The sequence below is a fragment of the Nilaparvata lugens genome, chromosome 4, assembly GCF_014356525.2.
Source record: "Nilaparvata lugens isolate BPH chromosome 4, ASM1435652v1, whole genome shotgun sequence".
Taxonomy (NCBI): Eukaryota; Metazoa; Arthropoda; class Insecta; order Hemiptera; family Delphacidae; genus Nilaparvata; species Nilaparvata lugens.
In genome coordinates, this window is record NC_052507.1 from 37162161 (window position 1) to 37178898 (window position 16738).

Consider the following 16738-nt stretch of genomic DNA (forward strand, 5'->3'; position numbering starts at 1 on the left):
AGGGACCCAGAATTGAGCCTTGAGGTACTCCAGCCTGGACCTCCAGTTTTTGAGATTTAATTTTTACTATTTCATTCCCATCCACCTTGGTAAGCTCAACACACTGGTTTCTACCTATGAGATATGATTCAAACCATTTTAGTTCTATACCATTCACACCTACAGTTTTTAGTATTTCCAATAATATTCTATGGTTCACACAATCAAAAGCTTTGGATAAATCAAGAAATATTGCGGCTGCCTTCTCACCTGAATCTATTATATCTATGAGTCTTTCAACAAGGGATACTATTGCAGTCTTAGTAGATTTCCCTTTCTGGAACCCATGCTGTTCATCACATATGAAATTAATTTCTTCCAGGTGCATCAATAACCTATCTAAAACTACTCTTTCAAAAATTTTACTTATTACATTTATAATACTAATGGGTCTATAATTTTCAACTCTTTCAGAATCACCGCTCTTGAAAATTGGCAAAATTTTTCCTTGTTTCAGATCATCAGGGAAAATACCCTGCTCTAGTGAAGTATTAAGGAGATGCAATAAAGGGTCCAGTAATTCATTTTCACATTCTTTTAAAATTTTGCTTGAGACCCCGTCCAATCCTACTGTTTTTTTGTTATTCAAATTTTTTATTATTCTTGACAACTCATCTCTTGATAATGGATGAAATTTAAATACCTTTTCAATTGGCTCAGCATTTAATGTAGTTGTATTATAAGTATTAGTGTTCAGTGACTTTTGGAGATTATATGCAACCTGTTGATAATATTTATTGAAAAAGTTACAAATGTCTATACTATCATCCATATAATTTTCATGTTCATCGATTATCCTAGGGACATTAGTAACTGTATCTTTTTGAGCTGCTCTCCTATTTCTATTAATTACCTCCCAAACAGCAGAGTTAAAATTGGTACTAGTTGTTAATATTTCAGCTGTTTTCTTACACTTAGCTTTCCTCACTTCTTTTGCATAGTTTTTCTTTAGACATTTGTATTTGACTTCACTCGGAACATCCCTCACTAATTTAAATTCCTCATAAGCTTCCCTAACAATATTTCTTTGAGTAAGAATATCTTCAGTTATCCATTCATCTACTTTGTTTAATTTACTTTTTACTTTGACTTTTTTATCGGACAGCATACACTAATGTGAAATCTTAGAGTATCAATGAATTGCTTATATTTGTAATTTAGGTTACAACTGTTATAAACACTACTCCAATTTTCTTGAAGCAGTTCCTGCTTCAAACAATTTATATTTCCTAGCTCATATTGCTGAATTTCTTTCACAAAAGTTTTTTTTCTGCTTGGATTCTGGCCCTGCAACTTAACATCTAAAATTTGATAGTTATGATCTGATAGATCTGAGCTACCTAACCTGACATTACAACCTTCTATATTTGTGAGGATATTATCAATAATTGTCTGTGAAGTTCGAGTTACTCTTGTATATTCGTGGACCTTAATTTCTAAATTATTCATATTAATAATATCTCTAATATCCTCTGTCATTTTATCCTGCCTGGCAAAATCGGTATTGAAATCGCCTACTACTATAACATTTGTGAAACGAGCGGTTGTAATTTCCAAAAGTGTATGGAGCAGCTCACAAAATTTTTGCCAGTCTCCATTTGGTGACCTATAGATACCTAACACTGCTACCTCAAATCGATCATCAATTTTTAACCTTAGTCCCGTCACCTCTAAATCCATCTCAACAGACAATCTCTTAACAAAATCCAGTTCATAAGTTTGGGTATGTTTAGCATTGCTAGTGAATATACATACACCACCACTTCTATGAGCTATTCTACAAAATTCTGATCTCAGTGAATAGCCTGGAATCCTAACTTGATTTATTTCCTTTATTTTTAAGCCATGCTCTGTGAAAATAACAATGTAAGGATCCTCCTGTTTAAGAAATACTTCTAATCTGTCAATTTTGTTGCGAAGATACTGAATATTTTGATGATAAATACTAAAAACCTTACCATCTTGTGCTACTCTATCTCTAGCATTTGTAGCTATTTCCCTTTCACTGTTTTGAGCCAATTTACTAAAAAATCGTTATTTGTTTTTTTGACTTAAACCAGAGGATTGCAAACGGCTTTCAATCAGCTCTGCCAATCTATTACAAAAGATTACTTTGCCAGATCGATTTAGATGCAACCCATGATTAGTGAAGTTATGTCTTTTCAGCCTTTCATTTAGAAAACAAATCCCCAGTTGTTTAGAATTCTTATTTTTTAGGCTGTTGATTGTATTATGGATTGATTTGTTTGTCGAATTGATTGCTTCATTTAATTCTGGCCTATCAAACCTATTAGGAATAGTACTTATTATTAAGTTTGTTTTTTTGCTGAGTGGCACAATTTCCTTGATTTTTTCTGTTATTTGAGGAAGATGATTCAAGTTAGGTTCATTTATATTATTTGAGCCACCCAGTACAATTAGATAGTCATTTTCATCAAAGTCTTTAGTTTGTTCCCTAGCTGACTCTACAACTGCATTAATTGATGCACTTGGCTTGAAAAAACATTGGACATCAAATTTATTTTTGATCTGGTATCAAGTACTTGGCTCAACTGAGATAGACCATACAGCATCCGTCGTAGCCTTTGCTTGACACACTGCATATGTGGTGCCCAACTCAGCTGATGGTCAAAAATGACCCCCAGATATTTATATTGATCCACTCTGTCAATTACCCGCAAGCACATGATAAAGATCCAACATCCCCACATGAGTGCATTTTCACCTGTCTCAGCCCTGGGTCTGGTTGGTTTCTTGTAACAACTGGCAAGTACTTGGTTTTACCAAGATTCACAGTGAGGTTATTATGGTCAAACCAGTTTTTTATTTGGAAAGATCTTTAGTGGCATTTCATAAACTTCTTCCCATTCCCTACCTGTAGAAATAACCACTGTATCGTCAGCAAATAGGAATATCCTGCTTGTAGTATTGAGCCGGGAATATTATTAATATATATCAAGAACAGTACTGGACCCAGCGTACTACCTTGAATGACGCCATAGTCTACACCATTCCTATCACTGTCTTCACCATCAATCTGAACAAATTGTTGGCGTTCACAAAAATAACTTTGAACCACTGGAGAGAAGTGTCCCTAACTCAAATAGCTTCAAGTTTATTAAGAAGCTTGTCTCTATCTACTGAATCAAACGCCTTAGCCAGGTCCAGGAATGTCATGATAACTTTATTTTTAATTTTAACTGACTCTATTATGTATTTGTTTACCTGAAATAATGCATCATTGGTGTTTTTATCTTTTTGGAAGCCGTATTGGTTATGTGCTAGAATGTTATTTTCTTTCAAATATTCCATTAACTGTATTTTAATGCATTTTTCAATGATCTTTGACAGAGTAGATAACAGAGAAATGGGTCTATAGTTTGTAGGTTCGTTTTTGGGTCCTGATTTGTGGATTGGAATGATCTTCGCTATTTTTAGGTATTCTGGGAATACCTAATTTAAATTCCTCATAAGCTTCCCTAACAATATTTCTTTGAGTAAGAATATCTTCAGTTATCCATTCATCTACTTTGTTTAATTTACTTTTTACTTTGACTTTTTTTATCGGACAGCATACACTAATGTGAAATCTTAGAGTATCAATGAATTGCTTATATTTGTAATTTAGGTTACAACTGTTATAAACACTACTCCAATTTTCTTGAAGCAGTTCCTGCTTCAAACAATTTATATTTCCTAGCTCATATTGCTGAATTTCATTCACAAAAGTTTTTTTTCTGCTTGGATTCTGGCCCTGCAACTTAACATCTAAAATTTGATAGTTATGATGTGATAGATCTGAGCTACCTAACCTGACATTACAATCTTCTATATTTGTGAGGATATTATCAATAATTGTCTGTGAAGTTCGAGTTACTCTTGTATATTCGTGGACCTTAATTTCTAAATTATTCATATTAATAATATCTCTAATATCCTCTGTCATTTTATCGTGCCTGGCAAAATCGGTATTGAAATCGCCTACTACTATAACATTTGTAAACGAGCGGTTGTAATTTCCAAAAGTGTATGGAGCAGCTCACAAAATTTTTGCCAGTCTCCATTTGGTGACCTATAGATACCTAACACTGCTACCTCAAATCGATCATCAATTTTTAACCTTAGTCCCGTCACCTCTAAATCCATCTCAACAGACAATCTCTTAACAAAATCCAGTTCATAAGTTTGGGTATGTTTAGCATTGCTAGTGAATATACATACACCACCACTTCTATGAGCTATTCTACAAAATTCTGATCTCAGTGAATAGCCTGGAATCCTAACTTGATTTATTTCCTTTATTTTTAAGCCATGCTCTGTGAAAATAACAATGTAAAGATCCTCCTGTTTAAGAAATACTTCTAATCTGTCAATTTTGTTGCGAAGATACTGAATATTTTGATGATAAATACTAAAAACCTTACCATCTTGTGCTACTCTATCTCTAGCATTTGTAGCTATTTCCCTTTCACTGTTTTGAGCCAATTTACTAAAAAATCGTTATTTGTTTTTTTGACTTAAACCAGAGGATTGCAAACGGCTTTCAATCAGCTTTGCCAATCTATTACAAAAGATTACTTTGCCAGATCGATTTAGATGCAACCCATGATTAGTGAAGTTGTCTTTTCAGCCTTTCATTTAGAAAACAAATCCCCAGTTGTTTAGAATTCTTATTTTTTAGGCTGTTGATTGTATTATGGATTGATTGACAACTCATCTCTTGATAATGGATGAAATTTAAATACCTTTTCAATTGGCTCAGCATTTAATGTAGTTGTATTATAAGTATTAGTGTTCAGTGACTTTTGGAGATTATATGCAACCTGTTGATAATATTTATTGAAAAAGTTACAAATGTCTATACTATCATCCATATAATTTTCATGTTCATCGATTATCCTAGGGACATTAGTAACTGTATCTTTTTGAGCTGCTCTCCTATTTCTATTAATTACCTCCCAAACAGCAGAGTTAAAATTGGTACTAGTTGTTAATATTTCAGCTGTTTTCTTACACTTAGCTTTCCTCACTTCTTTTGCATAGTTTTTCTTTAGACATTTGTATTTGACTTCACTCGGAACATCCCTCACTAATTTAAATTCCTCATAAGCTTCCCTAACAATATTTCTTTGAGTAAGAATATCTTCAGTTATCCATTCATCTACTTTGTTTAATTTACTTTTTACTTTGACTTTTTTTATCGGACAGCATACACTAATGTGAAATCTTAGAGTATCAATGAATTGCTTATATTTGTAATTTAGGTTACAACTGTTATAAACACTACTCCAATTTTCTTGAAGCAGTTCCTGCTTCAAACAATTTATATTTCCTAGCTCATATTGCTGAATTTCTTTCACAAAAGTTTTTTTTCTGCTTGGATTCTGGCCCTGCAACTTAACATCTAAAATTTGATAGTTATGATCTGATAGATCTGAGCTACCTAACCTGACATTACAACCTTCTATATTTGTGAGGATATTATCAATAATTGTCTGTGAAGTTCGAGTTACTCTTGTATATTCGTGGACCTTAATTTCTAAATTATTCATATTAATAATATCTCTAATATCCTCTGTCATTTTATCCTGCCTGGCAAAATCGGTATTGAAATCGCCTACTACTATAACATTTGTGAAACGAGCGGTTGTAATTTCCAAAAGTGTATGGAGCAGCTCACAAAATTTTTGCCAGTCTCCATTTGGTGACCTATAGATACCTAACACTGCTACCTCAAATCGATCATCAATTTTTAACCTTAGTCCCGTCACCTCTAAATCCATCTCAACAGAAAATCTCTTAACAAAATCCAGTTCATAAGTTTGGGTATGTTTAGCATTGCTAGTGAATATACATACACCACCACTTCTATGAGCTATTCTACAAAATTCTGATCTCAGTGAATAGCCTGGAATCCTAACTTGATTTATTTCCTTTATTTTTAAGCCATGCTCTGTGAAAATAACAATGTAAGGATCCTCCTGTTTAAGAAATACTTCTAATCTGTCAATTTTGTTGCGAAGATACTGAATATTTTGATGATAAATACTAAAAACCTTACCATCTTGTGCTACTCTATCTCTAGCATTTGTAGCTATTTCCCTTTCACTGTTTTGAGCCAATTTACTAAAAAATCGTTATTTGTTTTTTTGACTTAAACCAGAGGATTGCAAACGGCTTTCAATCAGCTCTGCCAATCTATTACAAAAGATTACTTTGCCAGATCGATTTAGATGCAACCCATGATTAGTGAAGTTATGTCTTTTCAGCCTTTCATTTAGAAAACAAATCCCCAGTTGTTTAGAATTCTTATTTTTTAGGCTGTTGATTGTATTATGGATTGATTTGTTTGTCGAATTGATTGCTTCATTTAATTCTGGCCTATCAAACCTATTAGGAATAGTACTTATTATTAAGTTTGTTTTTTTGCTGAGTGGCACAATTTCCTTGATTTTTTCTGTTATTTGAGGAAGATGATTCAAGTTAGGTTCATTTATATTATTTGAGCCACCCAGTACAATTAGATAGTCATTTTCATCAAAGTCTTTAGTTTGTTCCCTAGCTGACTCTACAACTGCATTAATTGATGCACTTGGCTTGAAAAAACATTGGACATCAAATTTATTTTTTAATCTTTTATCAAGGAGATCACTGCAATCACGTCCATGACTGGACGTCAGTAGCAGAACTCTCCCTTTCCTATCTTTATTTCCCTCAGCTATATTTTTGGTTGCTGTCTTCAAAACCTCACTGTACGTTTTATTTCGACCATTTTCAGAGCATTTCCCATCATTTAGGTTAGATTCTATTTTTTGCATTTGGACGGAGGTTCTATCATACATTTAGTATAATCAAATTTAGATTTTAGTTTCTTTATTTCCTCCGACATTGGACTACATTGATTTTTTAGATTTAGTATTTCTTTTTTATGGTCTTCATCTTGTAATTTTATAATCAGTTCCAAAGATTTAATTTCTTCTACCATCCCTAACCTTTCTTCCTCAGACGTTTTTAGAGTTACTTCTAATTGGTTTTTTAAATTAGTGTGGCTACTTTGTAGTTGAGCAACTTTTTCGGCTAAAGTAGTTTGAAGAACTGGGGTTTTTGGTTTTGGCGTTTTTGAATTTTGGTTTTGGGAACGCGTAAGTACTCCCGCTATGTGTACATTTCTATTACTAACCTTCGGTGTTCTACTTGAGCTCATCTTCCTATCTAAGAAATTATATTACTTGCAATAATAATAATTGATTTATAAATGATAGGATTTTAATTTGGTTATAATTTTAGTCAAGTAAACTATCTATGTTTATTTTTAAATCTCGAAAACCTAACCTCAAACTAACCTCTAAACGGTGTTTGGCTTATTAAAATAGAATTAAGAATTAAAATCTAAAACAAAATGATAAAACGTGATCAAGAAACAATTAATAATGAAATTAACACAAAATTTGTACTTATCCGTGACTATTTATAACACAAAATCTTCCAAAACCCAGGAGCGAAATTATGTAGGACTTTCATTCACAACCTCTAACCTTGGTCGATCAAGCCACAAGGTTTAAGCCTTTGACTGTGCAAACAGCCCTAAGAACAATAAAATGTCCAGTTTGAAAAAAACAACATAACCTTTTGACAAGAGTTTGGTAAACATGACTTATCAATCAATCAATCTCTTTATTCAAGACATACAATGTATATTGTACATGAATGCGTCATCTCATTGAAAAATACTTTTAATTCTTGAATATAGAACTAGGAAGATAGAAAGAAACACAACAAAAAAGAGACAATACAATAAAAAAAAGTAGGTTAATGTATCCCTAATTCCGCCGGTAAAATTCTTCAAAACTATACGTTTCTAACTCTATTAGGTACTTTTTCAACTCGATTTTAAATCTTGCCCTATCCGTTACTCTTCTGATGCTACTCGAGAGGTACCTCATCAATTTCATTCCCTTCCCATATAATATGTTGGACTTTGTTTAAATTGTTCTCTCCTATGTTCCATTATAATGAAATCATTTCTATATCTTGTATGGTAATCGTGAACATTTGATTGCATATTGAATGAGTGCTCGTTATTTTTTACATGTAAAATTGTTTTGTAGATGTAAAGGCCATACACAGTCATAAATCCTAGCTTCTTAAAAAGTGACCTACATGACTGTTGATTATTATTAATATTCTAAATTATTCTTACCGATTCTTTTTGTAGTTTTAGTATTTTGTTTGAATTAGCTAAACTTGTCCCTCCATATGAAATGTGTGCGTGTATAGTGGCAAAATAAGCTGATTTTAAAGTTAGTGTGTTGCAAATGGGTGCCAGCCTTCCAAGTGCATAAATTCCTGAACTAATCCTCCTGCTAATTTTTAATACATGTTTTTCCCAGGTAAGCGTGCTATCAAGACAAATGCCCAAAAATTTAATTTCATTCTTATTATCTAGTTCATCTGATTTCTTAATATTAGAATTTCTGCAAGTGAAATTGACAAATTTTGTTTTATCATCGTGTAGTAATAGGTTTCTTCTAGCTTGTTGGACGAAGAATGCAGGATTTGGTTTTGGATGGTGTGAGAGGACGAGGTAGACCTAGGATGAGGTGGGGAGATAGAATAGCGGCTGACTTGCGGGAGAGTGGTTGGAGGAGAGAGGAAGCATGGGATAGGGCTTTGTGGAGAGGCAAACTAAGAGGAAGGAATGCCGACCCCATTTAAATAGGCTAAGGCACAGCCAAAGAAGAAGAAGAAGAAGAAGTAATAGGTTTCTTCTACTCAAACAGTTCTATAAATAGACTTATAACATAACGTAAGTTTAAATAGGATTTTCAAACTGAGTTTAAATAAGCTAAAAATAAGTATATTTGTATAAATTAAAAAAAGTAATTCAACATAAGTACAGGAAAATAACCTTCAAACTAAGATTAAACATAAGTAAACATAACCCTTAAAACTTCACAGCAATATTACCTAGTACACGAACCTCTACAATTTTAAACCAGTAAAATATTATTGAACTCAGAAATTTGAGGCCTCTGAAACAGAACTGATTTATATTATGAAAAAAATAAAATCTTTCGAATTGAATAAAATTGAATCTCCATCTCCAGCATTTCAAGAACTAGCAATTTTCTGCCATATGAACATACAAACTTATTTGTGCCAAGATTTGTGAAATAAATAATCATATTATTTATCCATTCCAATTTATAGAAGAAATTTACTAATGTAATGTAATAAAATATTACATACGACCAGTGATTGGGGAAGAGATTCCAATAGCGTTTGTTCTGATCATCCATGACTGTTGTGATCAAATATTAACTGTTAATACCATCAACCACTACTTACAACTGAATCAAATCGTTAATTCCATAATCTAAAAATGTCAATTTGCTAATCCAATGCCATCAATATCGCATATTCAGTTATTTAATACTAAGATATAGGCAGCACGTTGATTCATAATACTGTATTACAATGACTATTCATATTACTGTATTTCATGACTCATTCATCAAATACAACATTTCAACAGAACAAAGTTTTTGTGTACGCTACTAGACAAGCATGAACTTCTAAAAAGCATGAAATCATGCACTTTGCAGTTTTGATTATTTATAATTTTTAGATATTTTGGAGTTTATAAATGCGGGAGGAGTTTTGAATTCTAAGAAAACATTGGTAGTGTCTATCTTTAATTCAGAAATGTTAATTTTTGCTTTTATTACATTCTCAGAACTAAACTAAAAAAAAACCTTCACATAAAATAAGACAGAGATTTGCTTTTCAGGTATATAGAATCAAATAGGTTATAAAGTTGGAAAAATAGAATTTGAAGTAGAATTTGAAAATAGAGTTGGAAGTTGGCAGGGTATTGAAGTGATATTCTCAGAAATTTTCGTACTATATAGTATAGTTCAGAAATGATATTTCTATATTACTGTTATAGAATTAGATATATAGGGTGAGCCAATGACGGGACTAAAAAAGTCTTAAAGGGGTGGGGGGGGTGTAGGTTTGCCCGGCGCCTGGGCCAACATTTATCACAATCGCTCCATAGTTTTTACAAAGGACTCGGCAAAAGGATTGGCTTTGCTTTGGCTTAAAACGTTGTATCCTGTTGTTATTAGTTACGAAACAAGTAATTAACAAATTGGATCACTTCCTGAATTAACACATACAAATACACATTTTATATAACTGTTGTTAAAATTTAATATCAATATGAAACTGTGTTTGTTGCTATGAAAATTGAATAAAATGAAATATGAATAACTAGCAGACAGGCTCGCTCCGTTCGCCTGCAATATTGATTAGTTTGCTTGTCTTCGTCAAATAATCAATACAGACTTTCCGGATCGATTCAATGACCAGTTAACTGAAAAAAACGCTGCCAAACCGCAGATTTCTTCGATGAACTCTTGAAGTCCTCTCTACATTCAAATTCTAGACCTTAGCTCATCTCCTGTACCAAGCATTGACGTTTTCTGTCCATTAATTATCGAAAAAGTTGATAGGAACTATGAAGATTAAAAAATCTAAAAAGGTTGAAGTTGAAAAATCTCTGGGTTGGATGAAAATATAATTTGCCACTTGAAGTTGAGAATTATTGTATTCCATGATTGCATTGAGAATTATTGTATTCCCTTCTAGTCCTTTGAAATTTGAATTACAAATTATATATTACAACTTAAAAAAAAAAAACATTCATAAGCCTGTCAAGTTCCAATCTACTTGAAAATTCTAGAAGAATGCATCAAAAACGCAATTAAAAACTAGAAAAATGAAACTGTCAAAATCTCTAGATCCAAGCTGAAAATTCAAACAGCTACCAAATTTAAAAATGTTCTGCTCAGTTGCTCTCGGAAGAGTTGGCAAAACGCACAATTAGGGAATTTGAAAGAATTTGCTGGTATAGATTTTTAGTTATGTTCATCAGGAGTGAATGAATGAGTCAGTGCCATTTCACTTTTATTTATATGGATTATAGATGACTGGAAAATCCGAGTGCTTCGCTGGCTAGATGACAAAATTGTTATAAATTTATCTATTGATAAAACCAAATCAAGACTGAGATTCATGAATTATTTTAAAGGGTTGTAAATCTCATTAAAAATATTGGTCAATCTAAGAATTTTCCCATCTTATAAAGTGTAAATTCAGACCCTATTATAGCTGCAGGGGCTATACCATATAGATTCGCCACTGCGGTGAGCTAAGAAAGCTTCTTTCTATATAATATTTATATATTTCTATATCAATTATCTTGATCCATGTGAATGCAGGATATACTTGGTGAAAGGTCTCTTCATAGAAAAAGATAATAACTTGGAAGATCTTGAAAAATGTCATCCTTACAAAAAACCAAGCAACGTTATAAAAACTTTAAAAAGAGAATAAACCAAAAATTCGTAAAATATTTAAAAGATTTTAAATATAAAATAAAATAAGATAAAATATTTTAAATATTTAAATTTAAAAGATTGATAAAAGTACAAAGTTGAAATGACTGACTTTTTATAGGCATGTTTGACAAGGTTGACGGTGGAAGCATTCTGGCCGAAACCCAGTTTGTGCGAAATGGTTTTCCACTGGTTGTGGTTGGTGACGCGATTGTACCCTCCAAGCTTCTGCACCACCATAAACAGTTTATACAAATCCACATCTTTGGCCGAGATTGTTGGTCCTTTATTGATTGGTGTTCCCCTGTCATCCATGAATTTATAAAGTTGTGCGACAAAATGGTCCTTCTCTTCTCGTGGCTCATTATCTGACGACTGAGAAATAATATTTCATTAGATTTATTAAAACAATAGAAATTGATAGTTATGACTGGAAAATAACACCAGTGAGAGGCGAGCAAAAGACTGAGCTAAAATAAATTAGTCATCTCCGTAATACAAATATTTTTAAGCCACATTCTGTCAAGTTGTTTAGTTAATAACGGGGCATCGCTGCATGTGAGTAATTCGCTAGGAATGAAAGTTGTGGAAGACTGTGTCTAGTTTAAAACTCTTCAGCCGCCAAATGCACTGCAGAAACTCGTTATTCAAATTGATTTGTGGTAATGATAACATAATAGTCTTTGAATTCAAAATAGATATTAAAAACATATGCTTCAACAGATAGTAGAATAAGAATATATAGAAGAATATAGAATATATAATAAACTACTCGAGGATTTTTGATCTGCGGAAAAAATATAACTAAATAAACAAACAATGAAAGAACTCAAATTCCTAGGAATATTACTAGTAGTTCTGTGAACAGTAGACCTCGCGCTCAGTAAGTTACATTGACCTGTTGTTATGTTTTCTCAAAAATTAATAAATAATTCATCAATTTAAAATGTCTAGAAAAAATCCTAAATAAACATAGAGCTTTCTGTCCTATTGTACCGTGCGTGACGTGTCGTCCCGGAATGTGAGTGTGAGGGCTGTTATCAGGCTGCCGTCGATACGCCAATCCAATCAACCCATCAGAGAACATTCTGTGTTGTCGTGTTGGCGAAAAATCGGTGTTGAAATTAACAAAATAAACTACCATAATGCTGATTTCCTACAAACTTCAGTTCTCACTTTTCATGATTTTAGAAATCAATTCCTTTTCAATAATATTTGCTGCAATTTTGATCATCAGATTAAAAAATAAAAATATAAAAAAAAATGTTTTCTATCAATAACTCCAAACTCTAAACTAGAATCATGGCCTCAGCTTATGGAAAGACAAAGTTAGTAGACAACTGTCTACTAACGTTGATGGAAAGATACATTTTCAAGATGTTCGATGTTTTTAAACGGGTAGTATTAGAGTCCACTAGACAGCTGATTTATGATGAATCTATAGTCTGATTTTTACGGTAATATTGGCGTATGAAGGAGGCTCCTTTTTCCTTTAATATTATCCTTGAAATGCAAAATTTCCAAAAACCGTGTATATAGGTCGACGCGCAATTTAAAAAGGAACATACCTGTCAAATTTCATGAAAATCTATTATCGCGTTTCGCCGTAATGCGCAATATATAAACATTTAAACATAAAGAGAAATGCCAAACCGTCAACTTGAATGTTAGACCTAACTTCACTCGGTCAATTAACCAACTGTAAGATTATAAAGAATGGGTTGTTCGAATAATATTGAATCCTGTGTTACGTAAACGTCTGAAGCTATGTAATTCCACAGATACAAAACATTTCATAAAAATCTGGTGTGGTACACTCACACAACTTTCCTTGCTCATTGATCTAAAAGCCTCATTCTTAAACGAGGATAATTTAGGGGAATAACATTATGCCGATTGGCGGCTAAATAATTAAAACTATGATTAGACTATTTTTATTGTTTTCAGAGTACATTTTCCTTTGTTGAAATCATGAAATTTGAGGATTTTTTAAAAGTTGTCAAAAGAGCTGTTCTACAAATAAAATATCGACATGTGTTCTTTTGAATAAACTGCTCTACCTACCTACCTCACGCACGAGAAGGAGGTTACAAAGTAAATTTCTCAGGGATGGGGTGGACCCCCTGTTAGTTTCCCAGGGAGGAGACTTATGCCAGTTGATAGAGCTGATAAATAACTCATAGCTGATAAATAACAGGGGGACCCCCTGTTAGTTTCCCAGGGAGGAGACTTATGCCAGTTGACAGAGCTGATAAATAACTATACAGGGTATGAATTTGAAAAAAATCGGTCAAGTCATTTTTGAGAAAATCGTGATAGAAATTTAACAAAATTCATTCTACTTAGGAATATTATGGAGCTCCTGCAATTTTCCCAGAAATGAGACTCATGTCATTTGATAGGGCTTATCAAGCTATCTAGGGTATAAATTTGAAGAAAATCGTTAGAGCCGTTTTCGAGAAAACCGTGAAAAACATGGTTTTTTAGCCATAGCCGCCATTTTGAATTTAATTTTATTGAATTTCTTGTTGTCGGATCCTCATGGTATAAGGACCTTAAGTTTGAAACTTCAAGTCAATCGGTTAATTAGGAATGGAGTTATCGTGTTCACAGATACACACACACACACACACACACACACAGACCAACCTCCAAAAATCATGTTTTTGGACTGAGGGGACCTTGAAACGTATGAAATTAGGGTAGGCCTACCTTAATTTTTTTTGGAAAGCAATACTTTCCTTACCTATGGTAATAGGGCAAGGAAAGTAAAAAGAACCTGCACTAAATCACCTTATATGATATTTACTGCTAAAATAATTATTTTGATTAATTTATTATTTGAAGCTGCAAAAAACAAGCTACTGATTCTTCTGTTATAAAACAATGATTTAATTTCATTACTCACATCAGAGTCCAAATCGGCATCGGATTCGGAGCCAGTGGATTCTTCCAAACCAAAGAGAAGTTCTCTGTCCCAATGGGGAGGTAACTCATCCTTATCGAGGAAAAGCAAAGCCTTGTCAACAGCTGCAGAAAAACACAAGTCATTAGATATTAATTCCAAGTAATTGGTCTCAAATTTAATCTCAAACATCTAGTCTACATGAAGCATTTCTTAAATTTGTATGAAATATTCTCGAATATAGTATAAATCACCTATTGCCACAACTATCAACTTATTTTATTATGAAAACTTTAAACGAGAACATGAATCTGTTTACTTGTTTTATTCATGAACAGCTTAAAAGTGCAATTTTTCAACCAATTACATTCATTTACAAAAATCTAAAAAAATTTCATTCATTCACAAAAATCGAAAAAAATTTCGAGTGAAATGAGCAGCACACGGAATGATTTTCATAGAACATGAATTTAAATTCCATCCGCTTAGAAACAGATAATCGGTTGAGTTATTATGTAAAACATGTGCATAGTTTTAACGTACCTGTCCTCAATGTATTGTTATCAACCTTGGAGCCGATTTCCCTGGTGAATGAAGTGGCTTCTTTCTTTGGAACTGTGTAACTGCAAATTGAAGATTATTAGATTAAACATTATAAATGCTGTTCAATAACAGATATATTGATAATCTGTGATGAAATATTTTAAAATTATAAAGAGCTGACAAATATTAAATTTCCAGAGTAGTTGAAGCACTTATTTCAAAACATTAACTAAATTGAATTACAAGAATAATTCTAGTAAGATTTACAAGTACGTAAATCTACTGTACTTATTGTTTTGAAAGACACTGTGAGATGTTTCTGTACAATATATTCATGTATTTGCTTTGTTCAAATACATCATCTACCGTACTTATTGTTTTGAAATACGTTGTAAACTGTTTCTGTGCATTATATTCATGTTGAAATAAATCATCTACTGTGCTTATTGTTTTGGAAGACATTGTGAACTGTTTTTTTTTGCAATATATTAATGTATTTGCTCAATTTAAATAAATTATTTACTGTATCCATTGTTTTGAAAGATATTGTGAACAGTTTTTGTGCAATATATACATGTATTTGCTTTCTTCAAATAAATCATCTTTCTATCTATCGATCTAGTTTTCATCACAGAAATAAAGTTAAAATAATGATAATTATGATAGCCTATACTCACTATCGGCCATCCTTGAACGAGCGCACCAGATACTCTTCCTTGACGTGTATGCGCACCGTGTCCTGCGCAGTGGGTGCGACCACCAGGCCCGGGAACCAGTTGTCCTTCTGCTTCTTCTTGTCGCTCATCTCGACGCAGACCACCTTGCCGATGTCCGCCTCCTTCTCCACCTCCATGCGGCTTCCGCCTCCTCTGCCCCCGGAACCCCTCCCCCCGGCCCCTCCGCCACCCTTGCGCGTCGACAGACAATCATCATCGTCGTCGCTGCTCTCCTCTCTGCAAAGCAAACATACAATATAATGTGCTGCTACTGGCTTTCAACTGAAAATAATATACTGTACTATCTAACTAATCACTGATTAGTATGATACTGTACATGCTACATACGTTAACATTAGGCAGGCCACTAACGGTAGATAGTCCGTAGTTGGACTATAGTGAGAAAATATAATTAGTGAGTAAGTAGTATTATTGCAGCGACAATAAGATTGTGCTAACTTATGTCTAAATGACTCTGAGAGCAGGCGAGCAAATTGAGGGATATTTGCTAGTTGTTAGGGATGAGGGGACTGGCTCCACGAGGCAAGGACACGGCGGATGTGCGGTAGCCTGTAGATATTTTCACAGAGGAATACTGCACACCTGGCTGCAGACCCGCTTGCCCAATCAAGTGACAACCGACTCTTCCACAGGGTGTCCAATGAATCAGGTTTAGAAAATTCCCGTACAATTCCCGTACATTTCCCGTATATTTCACGTTTTTCCCGGTTTTCTCGCTGGTTAAAACACATGATTGATATGTAAAAATATAGGTTGGGGGGGGGGTTTATGAGGTTACTCAGAAGGGGGTCAATTTGGAAAAATATAATATTCTTAAATAACAATTTCAAAAGTGCACAAGTATGTGAAAAAATTCCCACCCGGTGAATTGGTCGTGTAGAGGGGCAGGAGGGGTCGCATCTGGAGGAGGAATTTCTCAAATTTATCCTCCCTCAAGTAAGTAGCCTCATGCTCTGGTCTAGAGAGCAGCGGGCCTTCGCAGTAGAGAGCTTCTTTTGTAATGGTCGATCACTTGTTGTTGCAAAGCAACGTGTTTTCCGCGCTTGATTTGAAATTCCTCCTTACAGTCTCGTTCCTGGCCGTAATTCGATTCTGTCGTGGATTAGCTCATT

The 16738-nt window shown here is 33.5% G+C and overlaps 1 protein-coding gene across 5 annotated transcripts in view; it reads right to left on the minus strand.

Moving 5' to 3' along the window:
• The window catches only part of LOC111061195 (AT-rich interactive domain-containing protein 4B), a 73829-nt gene that overhangs the window by 42792 nt on the left and 14299 nt on the right, over positions 1-16738 (minus strand). For all 5 annotated transcript variants that reach the window (XR_005571209.1, XM_039427402.1, XM_039427401.1 and 2 more), the window contains exons 7-10: positions 15567-15842; positions 14890-14969; positions 14350-14471; positions 11554-11816 (exon numbers count right to left, since the gene is read on the minus strand). Coding sequence is in view for 4 of the 5 variants with exons in the window: in XM_039427402.1 (XP_039283336.1) it covers positions 11554-11816; positions 14350-14471; positions 14890-14969; positions 15567-15842 (741 nt within the window). In the remaining variant the exon portion in view is untranslated. The remainder of the gene's footprint in view (positions 1-11553; positions 11817-14349; positions 14472-14889; positions 14970-15566; positions 15843-16738) is intronic.